A 20,069-nucleotide genomic window follows, 5' to 3' on the forward strand; every position below is an offset into this window, starting at 1 on the left:
TTCACTACTACATGTACTATCCCATGGCTTCCTGAAAGGCAACTAACATGGGACAGGGTGAGAACACTGGCCTCTTTCTAATGCTCTATTAACTATTTCTCAAGGAGTACTAAGTTGGCCAACTCATTTGTCCAATCCCACACAGGACAGGTCCCACTAGTCCACACGTGAGCAACAAGGTAGCAAAAAGGCAAATGTAAACATAGTTAACAAGTTCCTTCTGAAAAGATTTGAGTGTTTTTCTTACTTTGTATTACCTTGCTCTTTTATTTGACGGATCTGTCTTACTGTTTCCTTTAAAATTGCACATTTATCTGGCTTGACATTGAAATTGTCAATATCACTAAGATTAGCAGATATAAGTTCAGCCAGTTCTTCAATATATTTACTCTCCTGCTCCCGTCTCCACTTTTCACCACTGCAGGTAAGACTGAGAGAGAAGATTGGGGGAGGGGAGAGAAGGCCATGAATGTACCTATCACAAAAAAACGCCGGGAGCAGAATCACCAGCACCTTCATACATAAGCAAATAAAATTTAGCCAATAGAAACCATCAAAAACTCATCTTGGAGAAGAAGTACAATACAGCAGAAATTCAGGCAAACCTAAATTCAAGTCCACCTTTTGGTTAGCCTGGTGGCCTTGGGGACACTTAGCCTCTGACCATGCAGAAAATAAGGATAGACAGCCTTTACATCAAAGAGACAGTAAAACAACAAATAATAACAAAAAGAGTGTTAGCTATGTATTAATGACAAGGTTTTACATAAGGCTTATAAGCCATTTTTTACTTTGTAAGAATCACATTAAAACTCAAGTCATAGTGACCTTGGCAAATACTAAAAAGGCTAGCGTAACATTGCATGAAATATTAGATTTCTATTTTTTAAACTGCAAACTTTATTCAGGAAAAGGACGATGAAACCTCACAAAGGCCAAAATACCAACTTACAGCATCTTCTTACAGGAATTTAAAGAGTCATCTGATTTGTAACAATCTTGATGCTCTATTCCTGAGTCCTACCTACCTCTTTCACTAAGAAATGCTTCACACTACCTCAAAAGTGTTAGTTATTGGACTAACTCACTTTTATCTGAATCACCAATAAGATTTCTATTATATCACAAGGATGTCTATCTGATCACTGTGCCATTCTACTTAATTCAAAGCAAAATCATATTATTTAAGCGAAGACAAAAATCTACCTGAGAATTTGAACAACAGAAAGCTAAAATGTTCGTTTTAAGTCAAAAAAATAATGGTAGCGGGAGGAGACCTTGGTGAAGGATCAGGAAATAAACGACCTACCCCTGTCCTGGAGTATCACATGGCAATTTGCGTTTTCGTGAATCAGGGGCCAGTGGATCCAAGGAGTTTTCTCCTAATCCGCTCATTGTGACTATACATCAGCAACTAAGAAAGAATGATGATAAGATGAAAACATTGTAAAATACCCATGTTGTATGCTTGAATGGTTGAATCTTATAATTCAGAACTACTTTCCCTAAATGGTTAGGTAAGTCTTAATATTCTTAATTATAAATGAGTACCCTGAAGACAACGTCAGAAGTTCATATTCTAGTTTAATTCTGCAGAATGTCAAACCCCAAGACTAAAATGTTTCTCAAGTCCCACTAAAAATGTGTATGTTGAATACTCTGAATACTTCAAAGGATGAGGAAGGCATCTTCTTCATATTTAATAACAAGAAAAAGAGACCATCAACTTTTTCCAAGTGATAAAATCCTGGGGTGCCTGGCTGGCTCAGTCGGTAGAGCATGCAACTCTTGATCTTGGGTCCCAAGTTCAAGCTCCACCTTAGGTGTGAAGATTACTTATAAATAAAATCTCAAAAAAAAAAAAAATCCTAGGGGTGCCTGGGTGGCTCACTCGGTTGAGAATCAGACTCCTGATTTTGGCTCAGGTCATGATCCCAGGGTCGTGGGATGGAGCCCCATCCATTTTGTGCTCTGCTCTGAGCGTGGAGCCTGCTCAAGATTCATTCATTCATTTATTCATTCATTCATTCTCTCTCAAATAAAAACAAAATGGAAAATAAGAAAAAAATCCTGAGTTTTATTTATACCCAACTAAGGACAAATTAGAGATTATCCTGTCACTTGGTAAGGAGTCTTCAAATGATACATGTCTACAGTTTTTTTTCAGGCTATTTTCAAAGTAGCACATTGCTTTCCTTTAAACGATTTCATTAATGTTTATTACCCACTGTGTTTTTCTTCTATGACTTCAAAACTAATCTTAGAGCATGTAAATAATCTGTAAGCCCCACTACATAAGGCCTGGAGAGTAGATGCACAATGAAAAGTGGGGGGGGGGGGGGATTTCATGGTATCTAAATAGCAACAATCATTTTAGTAACGACTGATGGAAATATAATGTTTTGGTTAAGGTTTCAATGATGAAAATAACGAAGGGTGTTTCTTTATTTTCTTTTTTTTTTTTAATGTTTATTTTTGAGAGAGAGAGAATGCGCATGCGCAAGGCGGGGGGGGGGGGGGGGGGCCACAGAATCTGAAGCAGGTTTCAGTCTCTGAGCTGTCAGCACAGAGCCTGATGTGGGGCTCGAAGCCATGAACCGCAAGATCATGACCTGAGGTGAAGTCAGACACTTACCCGACTGAGCCACCCAGGCACCCCACCCCATGTAGTGTGTTTCTTGTTGAAACAGTAACAGTGTTTTAACAGTCAGCAGCTCATAATTTTAAGACCTCTACTAAACCTTCGCGTACAAAGAATTTTATTTGTCCTAAATTCTTATTTAGGAAGACAATCCTTGTTCTAAAGAATTCCAAGTCAATCAAGAAGTTCGAATTTTCCAAACTTTTTCTCAGTATGTTAAAATGCATCTTGCATTCCATCTAGATTTTTAGACATATACTGAAGGACATAAATTTCCACTAGGTGGCACAATACTACAGAGAGAGAGGAGACAAAAATGCAAAATTTCATACAAGATGCTAATGAAACTTAAAAAGCATAGCTTTTAAAAAATCAAAACCACATAATCACTAACCAAGAGTTCTAGATTATGACATCACCTGTACAGATACTGTAGGTATGAATTAAATACCAATAAAATTCATTCTACCTAGAAGTTTGGTAGTAAAATGTAAAATCAAAGCTGAAAGGCAGAGAGGTTTCCAAGAGTCTTTTTCTCCTCACAACATTAAGCTAAAGTAAAGGAGAGTAAAGTACTTAAAATGCCTTTTTTTTTTTAACAATGTTTTAATGTTTACTTATTTTGGGGAAAGACAGAGAAACAGAGCATGAGCAGGGGAGGGACAGAGAGAGGGGGAGACACAGAATCCGAAGCAGCCTCCAGGCTCTGAGCTGTCAGCACCGAGCCTGACATGGGGCTCGAATTCACGAACTGCAAGATCATGACCTGACCCGAAGTCGGACGCTTTATCAACTGAGCCACCCAGGTGCCCCAGAACTTAAAATATCTTTAATTAATACTGGCTTAATATTATGGTTTTAAAGCATACCCAGATCTCACAATGCCAGAAAAAAATGTATTCTTCAAAAATGACAATGTAATACGAGTCTATAAATATTCCAGATTAAAGAAAACTAAAGAGAAATGACAAATATGATATATGATCCCATACTGGATTCTGTCCTATAGATGGGAGACGCTATAACGCACATTATGGGATCGACTGACAAATTTAAAATATGGAGGACAGGATTATTTTATAAATGTTAAATTTACTGAAGTTGAGTTCTGTACATATTTAAGAAGCTATCCTTATTCTTTTTTTATATATATAACGTTTATTTAATTCTGAGAGAGACAGACACACACACACACACACACACACAGAATGCGGGGGATGGTGGTGGGCGTTAGAGAGGGAAAGGCACAGAATGTGAAGCAGGCTCCAGGCTCTGAGCTGTCAGCAGAGAGCTCCATGCGGGGCTTGAACCCACCAGCGGTGAGATCGTGACCTGAGTCAAAGTCGACCGCTTAACTGATTGAGCCACCCAGACGCCCTAGAAGCTATCCTTATTCTTCATATTTACAGCAAATGGGTCATTATGTATGTAAATGGCCCTCCAATGGTAAAGGCCATTTTAGGTGAGTGAGAAAAGGAACAGGAGAAGCAAAAGAGAGGGAGAAAGGAGGATAGCAAAATACTGGCACTGGATAAAACCTGGTAGAAGAGAAACTTTTAAATTCTTTAAATTCTATTCTTTTTCCTGCAACTTTGATTTTAGTTTAAAATTATTCCCAAGTAAAAATATTTTTAAAGCATGTTCAGTTTTTATTTCCAATTTTCATAAAACAGTCCTTAAGTACAGAAAAATAGTTTTAGCTATGTCTCAATACACTAATTTTGTATTTGTTTCACTCACAAAGTTACTTTTAAATTGAGTGGCCAACTATTCAGTGAATAATAACATTTTCTTAATGTTTGTTTACTTTTGAGAGAGAGAGAGAGAGCGAGCGCACACAAGTGGGGGAGAGGCAGACACAGAATCAGAAGCAGGTTCCAGGCTCTAAGCTGACAGCACAGAGACCAACGCGGGGCTCGAACCCATGAACCATGAGATCATGACCTGAGCCAAAGTCAGATGCTCATCCAACTGAGCAACCCAGGCGCCTGAGTAATAATATTTATGTTAAAAATATACTCTAACAATAGCCAAAGTAAGGAAAGAGCCCAAATGTCCATCGATGGATGAACAGATAAAGATGTGGTCTGTATATACAATGGAGTATTACTCGGCAATCAAAAAGAATGAAATCTTGCCATATGCAACTACATGGAAGGAACTAGAGGGTATTATGCTAAGCAAAATTAATCAGAGAAAGACAAATACCGTATGACTTCACTCGTATGAGGAATTTAAGATACAAAACAGATGATCATAAGGGAAGGGAAGCAAAAATAATATAAAAATGGAGGGGGACAAAACATAAAAGACTCAAATACAGAGAACAAACAGGGATTGTGGGAGGGGGATTGGGCTAAATGGGCATTAAAGAATCTACTCCTGAAATCATTGTTGCACTATATGCTAACTTGGATGTAAATTAAAAATAAATTTAAAATAAATAAAATAGGAAAAAAATATGTATATATAAAATCTATTTCCAGGGCACCAGGGTGGCTCAGTCAGTTGAGCATATGACTCTTGATTTTGGCTCAGGTCATGATCCTAGGGCTGCGATCGAGCCCTGGGTTAGGATCTATGATGAATGTGGAGCCTGCTTAAGATTTCTTTCTCTCTATCTCTGTGTCCCTCAGCCCCCTCTCTCCTCAGCTCACTCGCTTGCTCTCAAATAAAATTTAAAAAATTAAAATACTTGTATAGGGGCGCCTGGGTGGCACAGTCGGTAAAGCGTCCGACTTCAGCCAGGTCACGATCTCGCAGTCCGTGAGTTCGAGCCCCGCGTCAGCCTCTGGGCTGATGGCTCGGAGCCTGGAGCCTGTTTCCGATTCTGTGCCTCCCTCTCTCTCTGCCCCTCCCCCGTTCATGCTCGCTCTCTCTCTGTCCCAAAAATAAATTAAAAACGTTGAAAAAAAAAAATACTTGTATAAATATATGTATGTTATATATACATATGCATTATATAATATACATAAAATCTATTCCACATTCTGGATATTATTTCCTTACTTTGACGTTAAACATAAACTGAATACCCAAAATTCAATGGCAAACTATTTAGTGAATAAATAGTATTTTTTCATTTGAAAGACATAATTTATTCTATATTTTCAGTATTATTTCACCCTTCTTTGCTGTTAAGCTGAATCTCCAGTAGAGCGTAAGGTGCCTAGCATGTAATAGGTGGTGAGTTAATATTGCATGAACAGAACACTCAACAAGTCATACTTTAGAATTCCCTTCATTCTAATCTATATAAAAGTTAAAACTTTTTAAAAGTTTATTTATTTATTTTGAGAGAAGGAGTGTGCATGTGGGGGGGGGGGGGGGGGAGGGTGGATGTGGTGGAAAGGGAGAGCAGGGGAGGGGCAGAAAGAGGGAGAGACAGAGTATCCCAAGCAAGCTCCATGCTATCAGCGTGGAGCCCACAAACCTTGAGACCATGACCTGAGCCAAATCAAGAGTCAGTTGCTTAACCGAATGAATCAACCAGGTGCCCCAAAGTTAAAACTTTATAAAATTTTCACTTCTACACTTGATATAGGATGTCACCAAAATGAGTTTTAAAGGCATAGATTGTATCAATAGAGAATCAAAACCATGACAATCTCTTAGTATGGAAGAAATCAATAATAATTATATTCAGTCTAAACAGGAAATGCACCCAAGTCATTCACATTAAGCCAATTTTTATGTGCACTGGGAGAAACATAAATATATCTACATGTGTCCATGTATACAGACGTGGCTCTTTCTCTTCATGTGGCATAACAACAAGCTATAATGTGCATGACTGTCTAGTCTATGTGTCACCAAATTTACTCTTTCACAGAATCCACTGACCTCTAAATAACAAAGGCAATTATCCAGCAATGTACTAACGCTAAATTCTAATGTAAAAACCATGAAGGTTTCGTTATTTAAGATATAAAATATTTCTCGGTCTTTTTTTTTTTTTTTTTTTTTAAAGAAAAGATTTGCCAATTTCTACTGCATGATACCTAGGGGCGTCTGGGTAGCTCAGTCAGTTAAGCGACTGACTCTTGATTTGGGCCCAGGTCATGATCTCCCAGTTTGTGAGTCTGAGCCCCGAGCTGGGCTCTAGGCTGACAGTGTGGAGCCTGCTTGGGATTCTCTCCCCCTACCCCACCCCATGCATGCATGGGCCGTGCACTCGTTCTGTCTCTCAAAATAAATAAATAAACTTAAAAAAAAAAAAGGCTTTGAAGTGTCTGGGTGGCTCTGTCAGTTAAGCATTGGACTCTTGATCTTGGCTCAGGTCACGATCTCACAGTTTATGAGTTTGAGCCCCACAGTGGGCTCCACACTGACAGCACAGAACCTGCTTGGGATACTCTCCCTCCCTCCCTCCCTCCCTCTCTCTCTGTCCCTCCACCGTTTGTGCATGCTCGTGCTTTCTCAAAATAAATAAAAACTTTAAAAGGGGGGAGGGATTGGAAACCAATTTGACAATAAACTTAATATATTGAAAAAAAGGGGGGGAGATTTTTATTGCACAATACATTAAAAAAAAAAAGACCACATGATTTCCAAGAGTGAATGATATGTTAAAATAACAAAAAAGTATATCAGCAAATATATCTCCTAAATTTCATTATGACCAAGAAAATGCTCAATATGAAAAATTATAACTATTTCTGCTTAAAAAATAATACTTTTCAGCATATACAACAGCTAATACAATTATTCCTGAGCACAAATGACTATGACAAATACTTTACGTATAGTTTTGTTTATTTGGTATTAATCTTCGTTACAAACATAAAAATTGTCAATAGCATTGTTTTACTTGCCAAGTCTGCTGCCCGCTTCTCACTGGCAAAGACGGACTCAAAACTATCTGTCTGAGGGGATATATTATCTATTTTGGTAAATTACTCTTTCTAAGCTACGAGAGGTCAATGTTTAGTGTACACATCCTAAATTTAGATCATTTTCAGTCAGTAGTCAAGAACCAAGGTGGGAGGAGAGAAGACATTACATACTAGGCCCATGAATAATTCTTCCCCCCAAAAAACTAAAAGTTAAGAAACATAAATCAGTAACTGTATAGCTTACATTTTTACATCTTAAATTATTACCCATCTAGGTTAGAGGATATGCAGAGTTGGTAAAATCAACATTCAAAGGGGAAATAATACAGCACAAGAGCCCCAAAGTATCTTTGATAAGAACAGTCTATGAATACTGAGCCCCTTCTAAATTCTGACTCCCTACAATTAAAGATCATCTACACAGCTGAGTAGAAAATTAAGACACAATATATACCTGCCCAAGTAACTCCTGAAATCCCCTCATAAATCCAATAATGATTTGCACAGATATACTTTGAAGCTGCTAATGAAGAGATGTCCTCCGACTGATTATTAAGCTGGAGGTCCACCTCAACCACACTTCCAGGCAGAATGCAATCCAATCACAGAAGCTTTTCTAAGCCCCTGACACCACAGTATCTAAAAGGACTACAGTGGAGAACTTTTCATTGAATCAGAATTCAAAGGCCCAAAAACATATTCAGTATTTCAATGTGAACACAGCCATCTGGATCCTTAAGCCATTTTTACAATATTTTTTTTAAATTTAAAAAAAAAAAAGAAGAATTTTACTTGTCACTCAAAAGTCACGATAATGTTATGTGTATGACAGAGCAGCATCAACTAGCTTTCCTTTTGGTTATTTGACAGTTAAGACGAGAGAAAAATCTTGATTGTGTACAACTAGCCAGATGCACAAGGATACAGGAAGTATTCCTGTCCAAAAGGAAAAGATACCAATCAACAACAGTGCTAACGCCCATTAGGTAAGCCACAAGTTGGGGGGGGGGGGGGGGGGGTGCGGGGGAGGAGGGTCTAAGAAAAGCCACGCCAAAATGGGATGATATGTTACCCAGTAAATCTCAAATGGCACAGAAACCAACGAAAATATTTCAGTTTTCCTAAAGTTAATAAGGGAAAGGGAAGGGGATAACTTCTGTGGCAGTACAGTGCTGAGCATATCGCATATTCTGCATAATCTCTCACAATGACTCTCGAAGATATGTATTATTATTCCCATTTTATAGATAAGTACACAACTAAATAACTTTCCAAAGATCACACACAGATACTGGATGGCATAACTAGGACTCAGACCAACAAATCTGTATCATATGTTCCTTGGGCATTTTATCCCTCACTGAAATAAACTTTTTTTTTTGAATCACACCATCTCCAACCGATTACCTAGAAAACTTCTTAGCTCATCAGTAAGAACACTGAGACGTTGTATACTCAGGGTTTGTGGGTATGCTGGATCAGGGGCAGAGGCAAGGAGCCACTCCAACTCAACGGGTACTAACGCTGTTACTCCTCTCAAGTCCCCAAAACTAACCACTGGTCTACAAGTCACCAGATAAATGGCCCTCTGGGGGGTAGTCTAATATTAACCATAACCCTTACTTCCACTTGAAATCAACTGTCTCGGCTTAAACAGCAAGAAGAAAACTTGAGATCAGAAAAGCATGAACTATACCCTAAAATAGCCTGTCAAGTATTTTTATTCTTGGGTTTTCTAAGGTTAAATGCTGGGGCCAAAAACTTTTGACTATCCCACCAGTAATTCAGTTTATTCATCAGGCCTGTTTGGCGGACTTATACAAGGTATGATTAAATACACTTGGTAATTAGGGAGTGTTTCTGGGTGTCTCCTGAGAATCACAGTAACTTGAGGAAAATTTTCCAACAACAACTATAGATTTGGAATGATTTACTGAAAACCACTTGAAGCTGTATGTAAAAGCAGAGACTGCTCAATCCAATTAGGGGGAAAAAATTGCTCTTGGGAAAAATTATGAGACATTCTAAACATATAAATATATATATAAATCACTACCCAAAACTAAAAGCTCCAAATTGACACTCTTACTTGAGACAATTTAGTACATAGTCACCACTAGTTAAAGCTTTAATCCTACAAAATTGTATTTTCTAAAATATCAAGTTAAAGGTTTTATTTCAATCTATGGTGTGGCTCCAAAAGAACCAGCACCACAGAGGAAAGGACTGAAGGAAAGAGAACCTGTGTGTGTTTAAGAGACCATGGGGGAGGGGGTGGGAGTGTCATAAACATGGAACCACTATGAAAGCTTCCTCATCAACTGGATGCTTCTTCCAGTGAGTATCTCCTACTTTTATATTTTAATTCAACCCTGGCAAAGAGGACAAGAGCTGAAAGGAGACAAGGAGAGAAAAGAGAGGGAAAGTTTCAATTAAACTTAACTGGCAATGTCCTTTTGTTTTGTTGCTGATAACCTGTTATGTTTATTTAGCGGGATCAAGAAAAAACTACCTAATGCAATCCATTTTTCAATCTAATTCCATTTCAGCTCAAACACTTACATGCCCAGAACCACTTCAGGTCCAGGAAATAGAGACGAATGACAGCATACGTTGCGGCAACTCTCAGGCTAGCACAAGAGGAAAGCATAAATGATTGTAACAACACAGGTTGGTAAGTTTTAAAATGAAGGCGCTGCATAGTGTCATGGGAACAGAGCTGATAGGAAACCTACCAGCCTACAGTTGTTTTTTTAAAAAGAAAAGGCATATAAACAGTGTCCACAGTAAACTACCTTGGTGAGGACATATGACAGAAAGGGTATGCTCTCGGGTTCTGGTCATTCTTCTCCTGTCTTTAGTTCACCCTGCCAGCTAACTTGAAAGGGGGCTGGCAGAGAACCATAGAGTAAAACATCCTATTTTTTAATATACAAATTAAGCTGAAAAGCATCCAAGTGTAAGTCGACAGCTATTTTATCCACAGGTTTCACTCTCTCTTCTCCCTTTGTACGTCCTGCCTTTTCATTCTCAATCCACAGGCTGAGCCCAAAGCCCCTTCACATTTATGTTCCAGTTTAAACCTGATGAAGTTGAATTCAAACACAAACTCTCCAGAGGCTCTGCTACCAGAGCTGGGCATACCAATTAGCCAAAGCAGGTGTTAGTTGCAACTGGAAGCTTGTTGCCAAGAGACTTCTCAACCTCCACAGAAGCAAAGGAGTTGAAGTTCACCAATATACACTGTGCAGAGGGAGTTAAGCACGCCAATTCCATCTAAATCAAATTACTCTCTCCTGACAGCGTACTAACTACCTGGATAATTCTTTAGTTATTTTAAAGGTAACACTGACCCTACAACTTAATGCACTGAATCTCTCAGATCTAACCTGAGCGGCATAAACCTGATTTCAGCTTCACTCTAAAAAACATGCTGCCATACTTCTTCAGCACACCCCCACCCCCACCCCCACCCCCACCCCCACCCCCAGCAGCAGCTCCCAAATGACCTATGCTCAGAGGTTCTGACAAAGGATGATCGCTGGAATAGTTCCTGTTTTGCTTTTAAGTCATTCATTTCTTTTTAAATCTTCCCTTTCATCTCTTTTCTATCTAGAATACTCCTACTCATCCATCCTTCAAGATCAAGTTCAACTGTCGCCTCTAGGGAAACCATTCAATTTCTCCCAATTAGACGAAGTTTTCCCTTCCTTATCCTGATGCACTTTTCATACTTTTACTACACTGTTTTACACACTGCATTCTATTCCTGTTCACTTTTTGGTCTCCACTTTCTACACGGCAAGCTCAAAACCATTACAAAAACTTATAGGAGGGGCGCCTGGCTGGTTCAGTCTGTAGAGCATGTGACTCCTGATCTCAGGGTCATGAGTCTGAGCCCCACATTGATTGTAGAGATTACTTAAAACTTTTTTTTATAGATAAACTTAAAAAGAGAGAGAGAGAGAGAGAGAAAACCTTGTACAAGACTCTTATTACAAACTCCTTCCTCTTTCTTTTTTTATTGCTCCCACCCACCATTCCCCTGGTTCTTCATCCAACTCCTGCTCTTTTCTTTGCCATCCCCTCAGTGGCACTTTTGACCAACTCCACAGTCTTCCTTAAAATACAGAGAATATGTAAGGGGGGCTAGAAGGATAGTAAAAACTCTGTGGAACATTTTTGCTTCTTTTTGACATGTCATTTTTCACTTGGGTATTCCCACTCCAACAAATATAGTGGCTCCAAGCTGCCTATTGAAATAAAACTCAAGGGTATGAATCCTTCAGCTGATTTACTATGACACAATGAAAAGACAACGGAGCTTTGTTGGAATCAAACTTGAGAGCTGAATCTCAATTTTACTAAAAGATAAACTTTCGTCTCCTTTAAAGAGTCTATCACCTGTTAACTCTGAGGAGAATCACACCTCACATATTCATATGTTTGATGTGAGCATGAAAAACAATACAAAGCAAGCAAGGGACGAAGGGAATAAGGCGATCCTTCAATACCAAAAACAAAGATGTATGTTCAGCGACAGGAATTCTGTTCTCCAGTGAAAAACAAATAGTTACAAATAGCCCATATGACAACAAATTAAAAGGTTTCAGACAAATAACAAATTAGCCAGAACTATTCAGGTTATCCTCAACTTACAGATTCACAACATTCTCCCACTAGTGTGAGTGGGAAGAAACAGGAAAACAGAGCTACTGTCAGAGATATCTCAGTGTTCCTAAGATTCAAAAGCATAAGAATACACAGACATCTTTTAGAAGATTCTGCAGAGGATATCCACCTGCAAAGGTATTGGGTAAAACACACAGTGGTGGTTCTTTATGATCCTGTTTTACTTCTGGATCTGTGGTTTAATTTTTCCTTGACAGACGTAAATATCTCTACATCAAAACTATTTAGGGGCACACCTGGGTGGCTGAGTTGGTTAAGCGTCCGACTTCGGTTCGGGTCATGGTATCGCGGTTTGTGAGTTAGAGCCCTGCGTCGGGCTCCGTGCTGACAGCTTGGCGCCTGGAGCCTGCTTCGAATTCTGGTGTCTCCCTCTCTCTCTGCCCCTCCCCTGCTCATACTCTGTCTCTGTCTCTGTCTCTCAAAAATAAATAAATGTTTAAAAAAAAAAAAAAAACTATTTATACCTAAGGTTCTCTCTTGGCATATAATGAAATATAAGCTGCAAAGAGAGGACAAGAGAGAAACTAAGTTTTTAGCCCCCTTGAGGTAAATGCTAGTAAAAAGCACCTGGATTAAGATAAGCAGTGATGAGTTAGAAGGGCATTTGCAGAAAGCAGAAATAAAATCTGATATAAATTCAATTAATAAGCAATAAAGATGTAAAAAGGATCATGTGCCCGTTTTCTCCTAATCCATTATATCTGCTTCAGAGAAGAAAAAAAAGATATAGGAGAAATTTTAAAACTTAAGAGCAGACATTAGCCACCGAGTAACCAAAGCTGCTACAGGAAATGGCAGTAAGCAAGCAATGAAAGCAAGCAACAGGGAATGCTAACTGTAGGTCAGTGGGCAATCCGGATACTCCCAAACTGCAGTACCTGCGGAATGAAAAACCGAAAGTAACAAGACCCTCCCCCCTACAGTACTGAAGTTAGCCCTGAACACCAATATCAAAAACATAAAATAGCTCCAGAGGGTTTACCTGTGACACTGACATAATAAAAATTAACAATATGGAACTTGGATTAATTTTTGAAAGAAAAATACTGATGGTGGAAAAGAGAGAGATGTATCAAGGCTAAAACCCATCTTAACTAGATTTCCTTCTTTAAAACCAAAGACACTGGAGGGGTGCCTGGCTGGCTCAGTCTGTGGAGCATACAACTCTTGATCTCAGGGTTGTTAAGTTTGAGCCCCACACTGGGTACAGAGATCACTTAAAAATAAAAAATACATCTTTAATAAAGCCAAGATATTGGAGCAGATGTTCTCGAATGCTAGTGACACAACATGGCAAGTCTGACTCATGAGACTTCCTGAATGGGGCATCATCTTTACTGCAGATTAGTCTGTGACTCAGTCCTTGTTTGCTGCTTCTGTTGTCTTTTTTCTTTTTCTGACCTCACAGCGTACTACCTTTCAGCAATTATAATTCCACTCCTAGCCTAAATAACTTTAAATTCAAAAAAGTCCTTTTTAAAGGACTATACCTGTTCAAGGTGGGGTAACACTGGTACAATTGTTTAAAAAGTATCAAAGTCTAAATTGAACAATACCCTCAAACTGCCTCCTTAAATAAACCCCCTTCAAAATACAGCTAATATATATAGTAACACTGTGTGAAGCTAAAATCTGTGCCTCTAGGTCATGATTGTTCCAGAAAAGAAATTTGCAGCAAGAAAGAATATAAAATACTGAGGAACAGAAAAAAAAAGAGCATCACTCAAATAATTTAAATAAAACATAGCTTGCTTTTTATTCGCTGCTGTTCAAAGGTCAGTTTTATGACTCATGACTTTAAAGCGCTTCTTTCTGTATTCCACAAAACCAGCCTACACGTGTCTATTAAATGAAGACTGGGGGCGCCTCATTACTGCTGAAGAACACTGGAGGCAAAAATTTAATTATGAACTCTTGTAAAACCATGCATACCTCTATACTGGCTAAAACCAACCACCCAGCAAGCATCTTAACTGGTCACTAAGCACTAGGGATGTAACGGACACCAAGAGGACTGGGGCTAACACTGCCCTAGGAAAGTTAAGAAGACTAGCTCCTAAGAATTCTCATCACAAGGAGAATTTTTCCTTCTTTTCTTTTTACTGTTTCTATAGAACATGGCTATTAGCTGAACCTATCGTAACGATTTCACAGTACACGTAAATCAAACCATCAAGCTGCATACCATAAATTTACACAGTAATGTATGTCAATTATTTCTCAATAAAACTAGAGGACAAAAATTTTAAGTGATCACTCTCCAACATATTGGATGTTGTCCGCTTACAGAAAGGAGTTTGCGTTCCCTATGCCATGTGCTTGGGATAAACTGTTGATCAAAACAGACAAGGTTTGGGGCACCTGGGTGGCTCAGCTGGCTGAGCATCCGACTGTTGACTTTGGCTCAGGTCATGACCCCAGGGCCGTGGGATGGAGCCCTGTGTCAGGCTCCACGCTGAGTGTGGAGCATTCTAAAAATTCTCTCTCTCTCCCTCTGCCCCTCTCCCTTACTCACATGCTCCATTTCTCTCTAAAATAAAACAATAAAATAAAATAAAGACAAGTTTTTTGCCTTTAACACACTAATGACCCAGTATCCAAAACTAACAAAATAGTAAGTAGAGTATCCCAAAATGTATTATGTGCTATGAAAGGTCTCTGCTGGAAAATTAAGGCTGACCTGTTAATTCAAAAGCAGGAACACTGTGTATCAGACATAGCACTCAATGTTATACAACTGTTCAAAGTCCTCACCTTTGCAGTCAATCTGGTTCTTACTACTAAAAGTAGGATTCAGGGTAATGACCTGTGTGTGTCCTTGAAAATGGCCAAATTTTACCATTAGCTCAGGACCCCTTCCTGTTTAAGTAGGTCATCAGAACAGAGACAACCACAGCAGGAATTGGACGTGCTTCAAAGCAACAAATATATACAGCAGAGTGAAAGGTTTAAGTCAAATGCCTCTAGAGTTCCAACCAAATACTACATAAGTGATTCTCAACTTTTGTGATATTAGGATTCCTTTACACCTTAAAAACTGGGAATGCCAAAGCTTTTTTGTTATGTTGGTTATATCTATTAATATCTACCATATTCAAAATTAAAACTTACAAACATTTGAAATATTAATTCATTTTGAAACAAACCCATTACGTGTTAACAATTTCATAAACATGGGGCGCCTGGTGACTGAGTCAGTTGAGCATCCGGCTCTTGATTTTGGCTCAGGTCGTGATCTCTCAGTCTGTGAGTTCGAGCCCCGCGTCAGGCTCTGTGCTGGCAGTGTGCAGCCTGCTTGGACTTCTCTCTAGAGAGAGAACCCTTCCCCCATTCTCCCTCTCCCTCCCTCCCTCCCCCCGCCCTCATTTAAAATAAATAAGTAAACTTTAAAAAACAAAAATTCAAGGGCACCTGGGTGGGCTCAGTTGGTTAAGCATCTGACTTTGGCTCAGGTCATGATCTCCCATTTCGTGAGTTTGAACCCCACATCGGGCCCTGTGCTGACAGCTCAAAGCCTGAAGTCCGATTCAGATTCTTTGCCTCCCTCTCTCTCTGCACTTCCCCCCACTTGCTCACTCGCTCTCTCCCAAAAATAAATAAACATTAAAAAAAATTTATAAATACTTTTTATGAAAAATAAATTTTCTGAAACAAAACCATCAGTGAGAGAGGTGGTACTGTTTCTACACGTTTACAACTATGTCTGACTCAAAGAAGGTAACTGGATTCACTTACCTACTTCTCCATTCAACATGCTGCAATGTTCATTTGACTAAAACATACGAAGGAAATCCAGCCTCAGAGACATGTACTCATGTTAAAAAAAGGACTATCTCAATAGCCTTTTGCAAATTATTGTAGATAATAATTGGTATTATGCTAAAACTCGGCAAGTACTTTCTTAAAGGCTAGTTGCAGAGTGAAATCTGAAACCATTCTGACCACCTTTCGTGCTGTTACATTAAAATATACTCCCCTAGCTTGCACTCTGAACAAATCTTTTACCCAGGCATGATTTTGTAACATCAAACATCGTCATTTTAACAATATCAGTTCACTGATCAAGGATATTTTCAAATAGTGGTATTTCATGATACAGTATCAAAATCTCCATCATATTAATACCACCACCAGTCTCCATCTTGAAAGTCTTTAGTACTGAGAAGCTGTTACACTCACGGTGGCATGTTCAAATTTACCAACATTACAATTTTCACTTGAAAACTCAAATTTTATCACTGTCAACAAATACCATTAGTATTTGTTACCAAATACCATGCTTTCCTTGAAGTAATGGGTTCATCTTGCTCAGTTTCTGAGCAAATACCCAGGCAAATACCACTGCCAAATACCCAGGTTTCAATAACCATAGCTTGTTGACCATTCTTTCATGTAAAAATGGTATTCCATGGAAAAAAAGTGGCCAGTTCGGTTAACAAACCTACCACACAAGGGCTATTCCTCAAGATAACCATTATACTTCGGTGGGCAAAGTGCTTTCCACATGTTTTCCATTCTCACTAAATAGAATTTTAAAAACACGGTACCCAAGAGTCAAGATTTAATGAAATGAGCAAATTTTGCTGCATCACGCAGGGCAATCCTAAGTGAGAAATGTTTTTTCCCTTTAAGTCAAGAGCATGGCAGTAAAGAATGTAAAGACTGCTAGTACAGTCTGGTAGTGCCACTCCCTTGGTTCAAACTAAGATGTCAGCAGTTTTCTGCACCACTGATTTTGCACCATCGGTACAAACACCAACAGAATGAAAATGGCAAATAATGGGTTATTATGAAAAGAGTTTTAACTGTGTGGACCCTGTAAAAGTTCTCAGGCGCTCCCCAAAGGAACATGAACCACACTCTGAGAACCACTGTACTAGATTAAGATTGGGATTGAAGGTTTGAAACTGGTACAGCTTCTCAAGATCCTCCATACATTCATTTAATAAACATTTCAGTACCTACTATCTGCAAGTCTGTACAAATAGGCCATGCTGTGAAATCAAAAAGAACTTCCTGACTTCATCAAAATAAAAAGCTTCTGCACTTCAAAGAACAACACAATCAACAAAACTAAAGAGAGCCTACTGAATGGGAGAAGATATCTGCAAATGACATATCCAACAAAAGGTTAGTATCCAAATTATATAAAGAACTTACACACAACTCAAAATGAAACATAATACTAATCAATTAAAAATGGGCAGAAGACATGACCAGACATATGACTAAAGAAGACATACACATGGCCCACAGATACATGAATAGATGCTCAACATCACTCATCATCAGGGAAATGCACCTCAAACCACAATGAGATATCACCTCACACCTGTCAGAATGGCTAAAATAAAAAACACAAGAAACAACAAGTATTGGTGAGGATGTGGACAAAAAGTAACCCTGTGCACTACTGATGAGAAGGCAAACTGGTACAGCCACTGTGGAAGACAGTATGGACGTTCCTCAAAAAGTTAAAAATAGAACTACCATATGATCCAGTAATTGTACTACTGAATATTTACCCAAAAAATACGAGAACACTAAATTCAAAGAATTACAAGCACCCCATGTTTACTGCAGCACTATTTACAACAGCCAAATTATGGAAGCAACCCAAATGTCCATCAATAGAAGAACAGATAAAGAAGGTAAAGAAGGTATTATGCTAAGTGAAATAAGTCAGTCAGAGAAAGACAAATACCGTATGTTTTCACTCATATGTAGATCTTGAGAAACTTAACAGAAGACCATGGGGGAGGGGAATGGGAAAAAAAAAAGCTACAGAGAGGGAGGGAGGCAAATGATAAGAGACTCTTGGATACTAAGAACAAAATGAGGGTTGATGGGGGTGGGAGAGGGGAAAGTTGGTGATGGGCAGGGATCCCACTTGTTGGGATGAGCACTGGGTGTTGTATGGAAACCAATTTGACAAATTATATATTAAAAAAAAAAGATGTGCTGTGTATGTATATACGCACATGTGTACACACACACACACACACACACACACACACACACACACACAGGAATACTATTCAGCCATAAAAAAGAATGAAATCTTGCCATTTGCAACAAAAATGTTAAACAAAGTCAATCAGAAAGACAAATATACCATATGATTTCACTCATATGTGGAATTTAAGAAACAAAACAATGAACAAAGGAAATGAGAGAGAGAGAGAGAGAGAGAGAGAGAGAGAGAGAGAGAGAGAGAGAGAGAAACAAACCAAGAAACAGACTCTTAACTACAGAGAACAAACTGATGGTTACCAGAGGGGAGGGGGGGGGGTGCAGTAGGTGAAATAGGTGATGGGAATTAAAGAATATACTTCTCATGATCAGCACTAACACACAGAACTACTGAATCACTATATTGTACACCTAAAACCAATATAACACTGTATGTTAACTATACTGGAGTTAAAATAAAAAAGGGGCACCTGGGTGGCTCAGCTGTTAAGCCTCCAACTTCAGCCCAGGTCATGATCTCGCAGTTCACAAGTTCAAGCCCCACAGTAGCTTCTGTGCTGACAGCTCAGAGCCTGAGGCCTGCTTCAGAATCTGTGTCTCCCTCTCTTTTCGCCCCTCCCCCACTCATACTCTGTCTCTCTCTCTCTCTCTCTCTCTCTCTCTCTCTCAAAAATCAATTAGAATTTAAAAATTAATTAAATTAAAAACTTAATTAAAATAAATATTTTAAAGAACAGGACTCCAAATATAATAATGACAAAGGTATTATTTTTTATTAATTTTGGAGGACACAAACATGCTGAAACATAAAAAATATGCCTGTGGACCAAGACAAAGAGCAAATGTACCATAATGAATTGATGACTCCTTAAACCTACTGAATTCAGGACCTGACACTAGCAAAAGCAGTCGGGAAATCCAATCATGCACAAGGTAAAATGCAAGGCTCATAGATAAAATCCAAACCAAAAAATTCCTAAAAGGAAGGTGAAGAAAAGCTATGACTGTCAGTAACAATACTGATTATATCAAACTATAACCTGCAGCAGAAGAAACGAGTCACGCATCTCTCCGATACCACAGTAATACTTCAGAATGGAAACTCGGACCTAGACTGAAGGCAGGGTGGAAATGGGAGGTGACAAAAAAAGAGCTAGGGTGCTAGGCCAGGGAGAAGGGGACACATGGAGGGCACCAAAAGAAAAGGGAAAGCTAAATTTCCTATTTAAGATGCAAATTGTAAAGAAAAATTCCCAAATGTATTTGAAAACTGATCTGAGAAAGATGACCAAGGGGGCACAGGGGTGGCTCATTCGGCCAAGCATATGACTCTTGCTTTCGGCTCAGGTCATGATTTCATGGTTCATGGGATCGAGCCCCACGTCAGGCTCTGCCCTGGCAGCGTGGAACCTGCTTAGAATTCTCCTACCCCCCACCCCGGTCCCTCCCCTGCTTGTGCACACTCTCTCTCAAAATAAATAAATAAAGTTAAAAACATTTCATTTTAGAGGGCACCTGCGTGGCTCAGTCGGTTAAGCGTCCGACTTTGGCTCAGGTCTTGATCTCGCAGGTCACGAGTTCGAGCCCCACGTCGGGCTCTGGGCTGACAGCTCAGAGCCTGGAGCCGGCTTCCCATTCTGTCTTCCTCTCTCTGCCCCTCCCCTGCTTGTGCTTTGTGTCTCTGGCTCTCAAAAATAAATGTTGAAAAAAAGTCACTTAGCAACTTAACTAGCCTAAATTTGAAATTCTTTTCACTATTTATCACTCTTAATAGAATGGCTTCCTTTTTAACTGCCAAAAGGGAAATGGGAAAAACTGAAACTCAACCTTCTTATATTTCAAATTCAGAGAGAGCCATTTAAGTAAAAATACATCCACAATTTACGTGGTACCTTCACACCACAAGACAGGCTTATCAGAAGCCCGAG

At 39.1% G+C, this 20,069-nt stretch overlaps 1 protein-coding gene across 16 annotated transcripts in view; it reads right to left on the reverse strand.

The window, feature by feature from the left end:
* Window positions 1-20,069, reverse strand: part of NCOA3 (nuclear receptor coactivator 3) — a 134,531-nt gene that overhangs the window by 30,559 nt on the left and 83,903 nt on the right. For 8 of the 16 annotated variants that reach the window (XM_043553736.1, XM_043553738.1, XM_043553741.1 and 5 more), the window contains 2 exons: window positions 1,310-1,414; window positions 258-430 (listed from right to left, as the gene is read on the reverse strand). In XM_043553736.1, coding sequence (XP_043409671.1) covers window positions 258-430; window positions 1,310-1,395 — 259 coding nt within the window. In that variant the 5' untranslated portion in view covers window positions 1,396-1,414. Of the gene's footprint in view, window positions 1-247; window positions 1,415-20,069 lie in introns of those variants that run through there. The other 8 variants (XM_043553728.1, XM_043553740.1, XM_043553735.1 and 5 more) reach the window with 2 other exon arrangements.

Source organism: Prionailurus bengalensis, chromosome A3 (assembly GCF_016509475.1).
Source record: "Prionailurus bengalensis isolate Pbe53 chromosome A3, Fcat_Pben_1.1_paternal_pri, whole genome shotgun sequence".
Taxonomy (NCBI): Eukaryota; Metazoa; Chordata; class Mammalia; order Carnivora; family Felidae; genus Prionailurus; species Prionailurus bengalensis.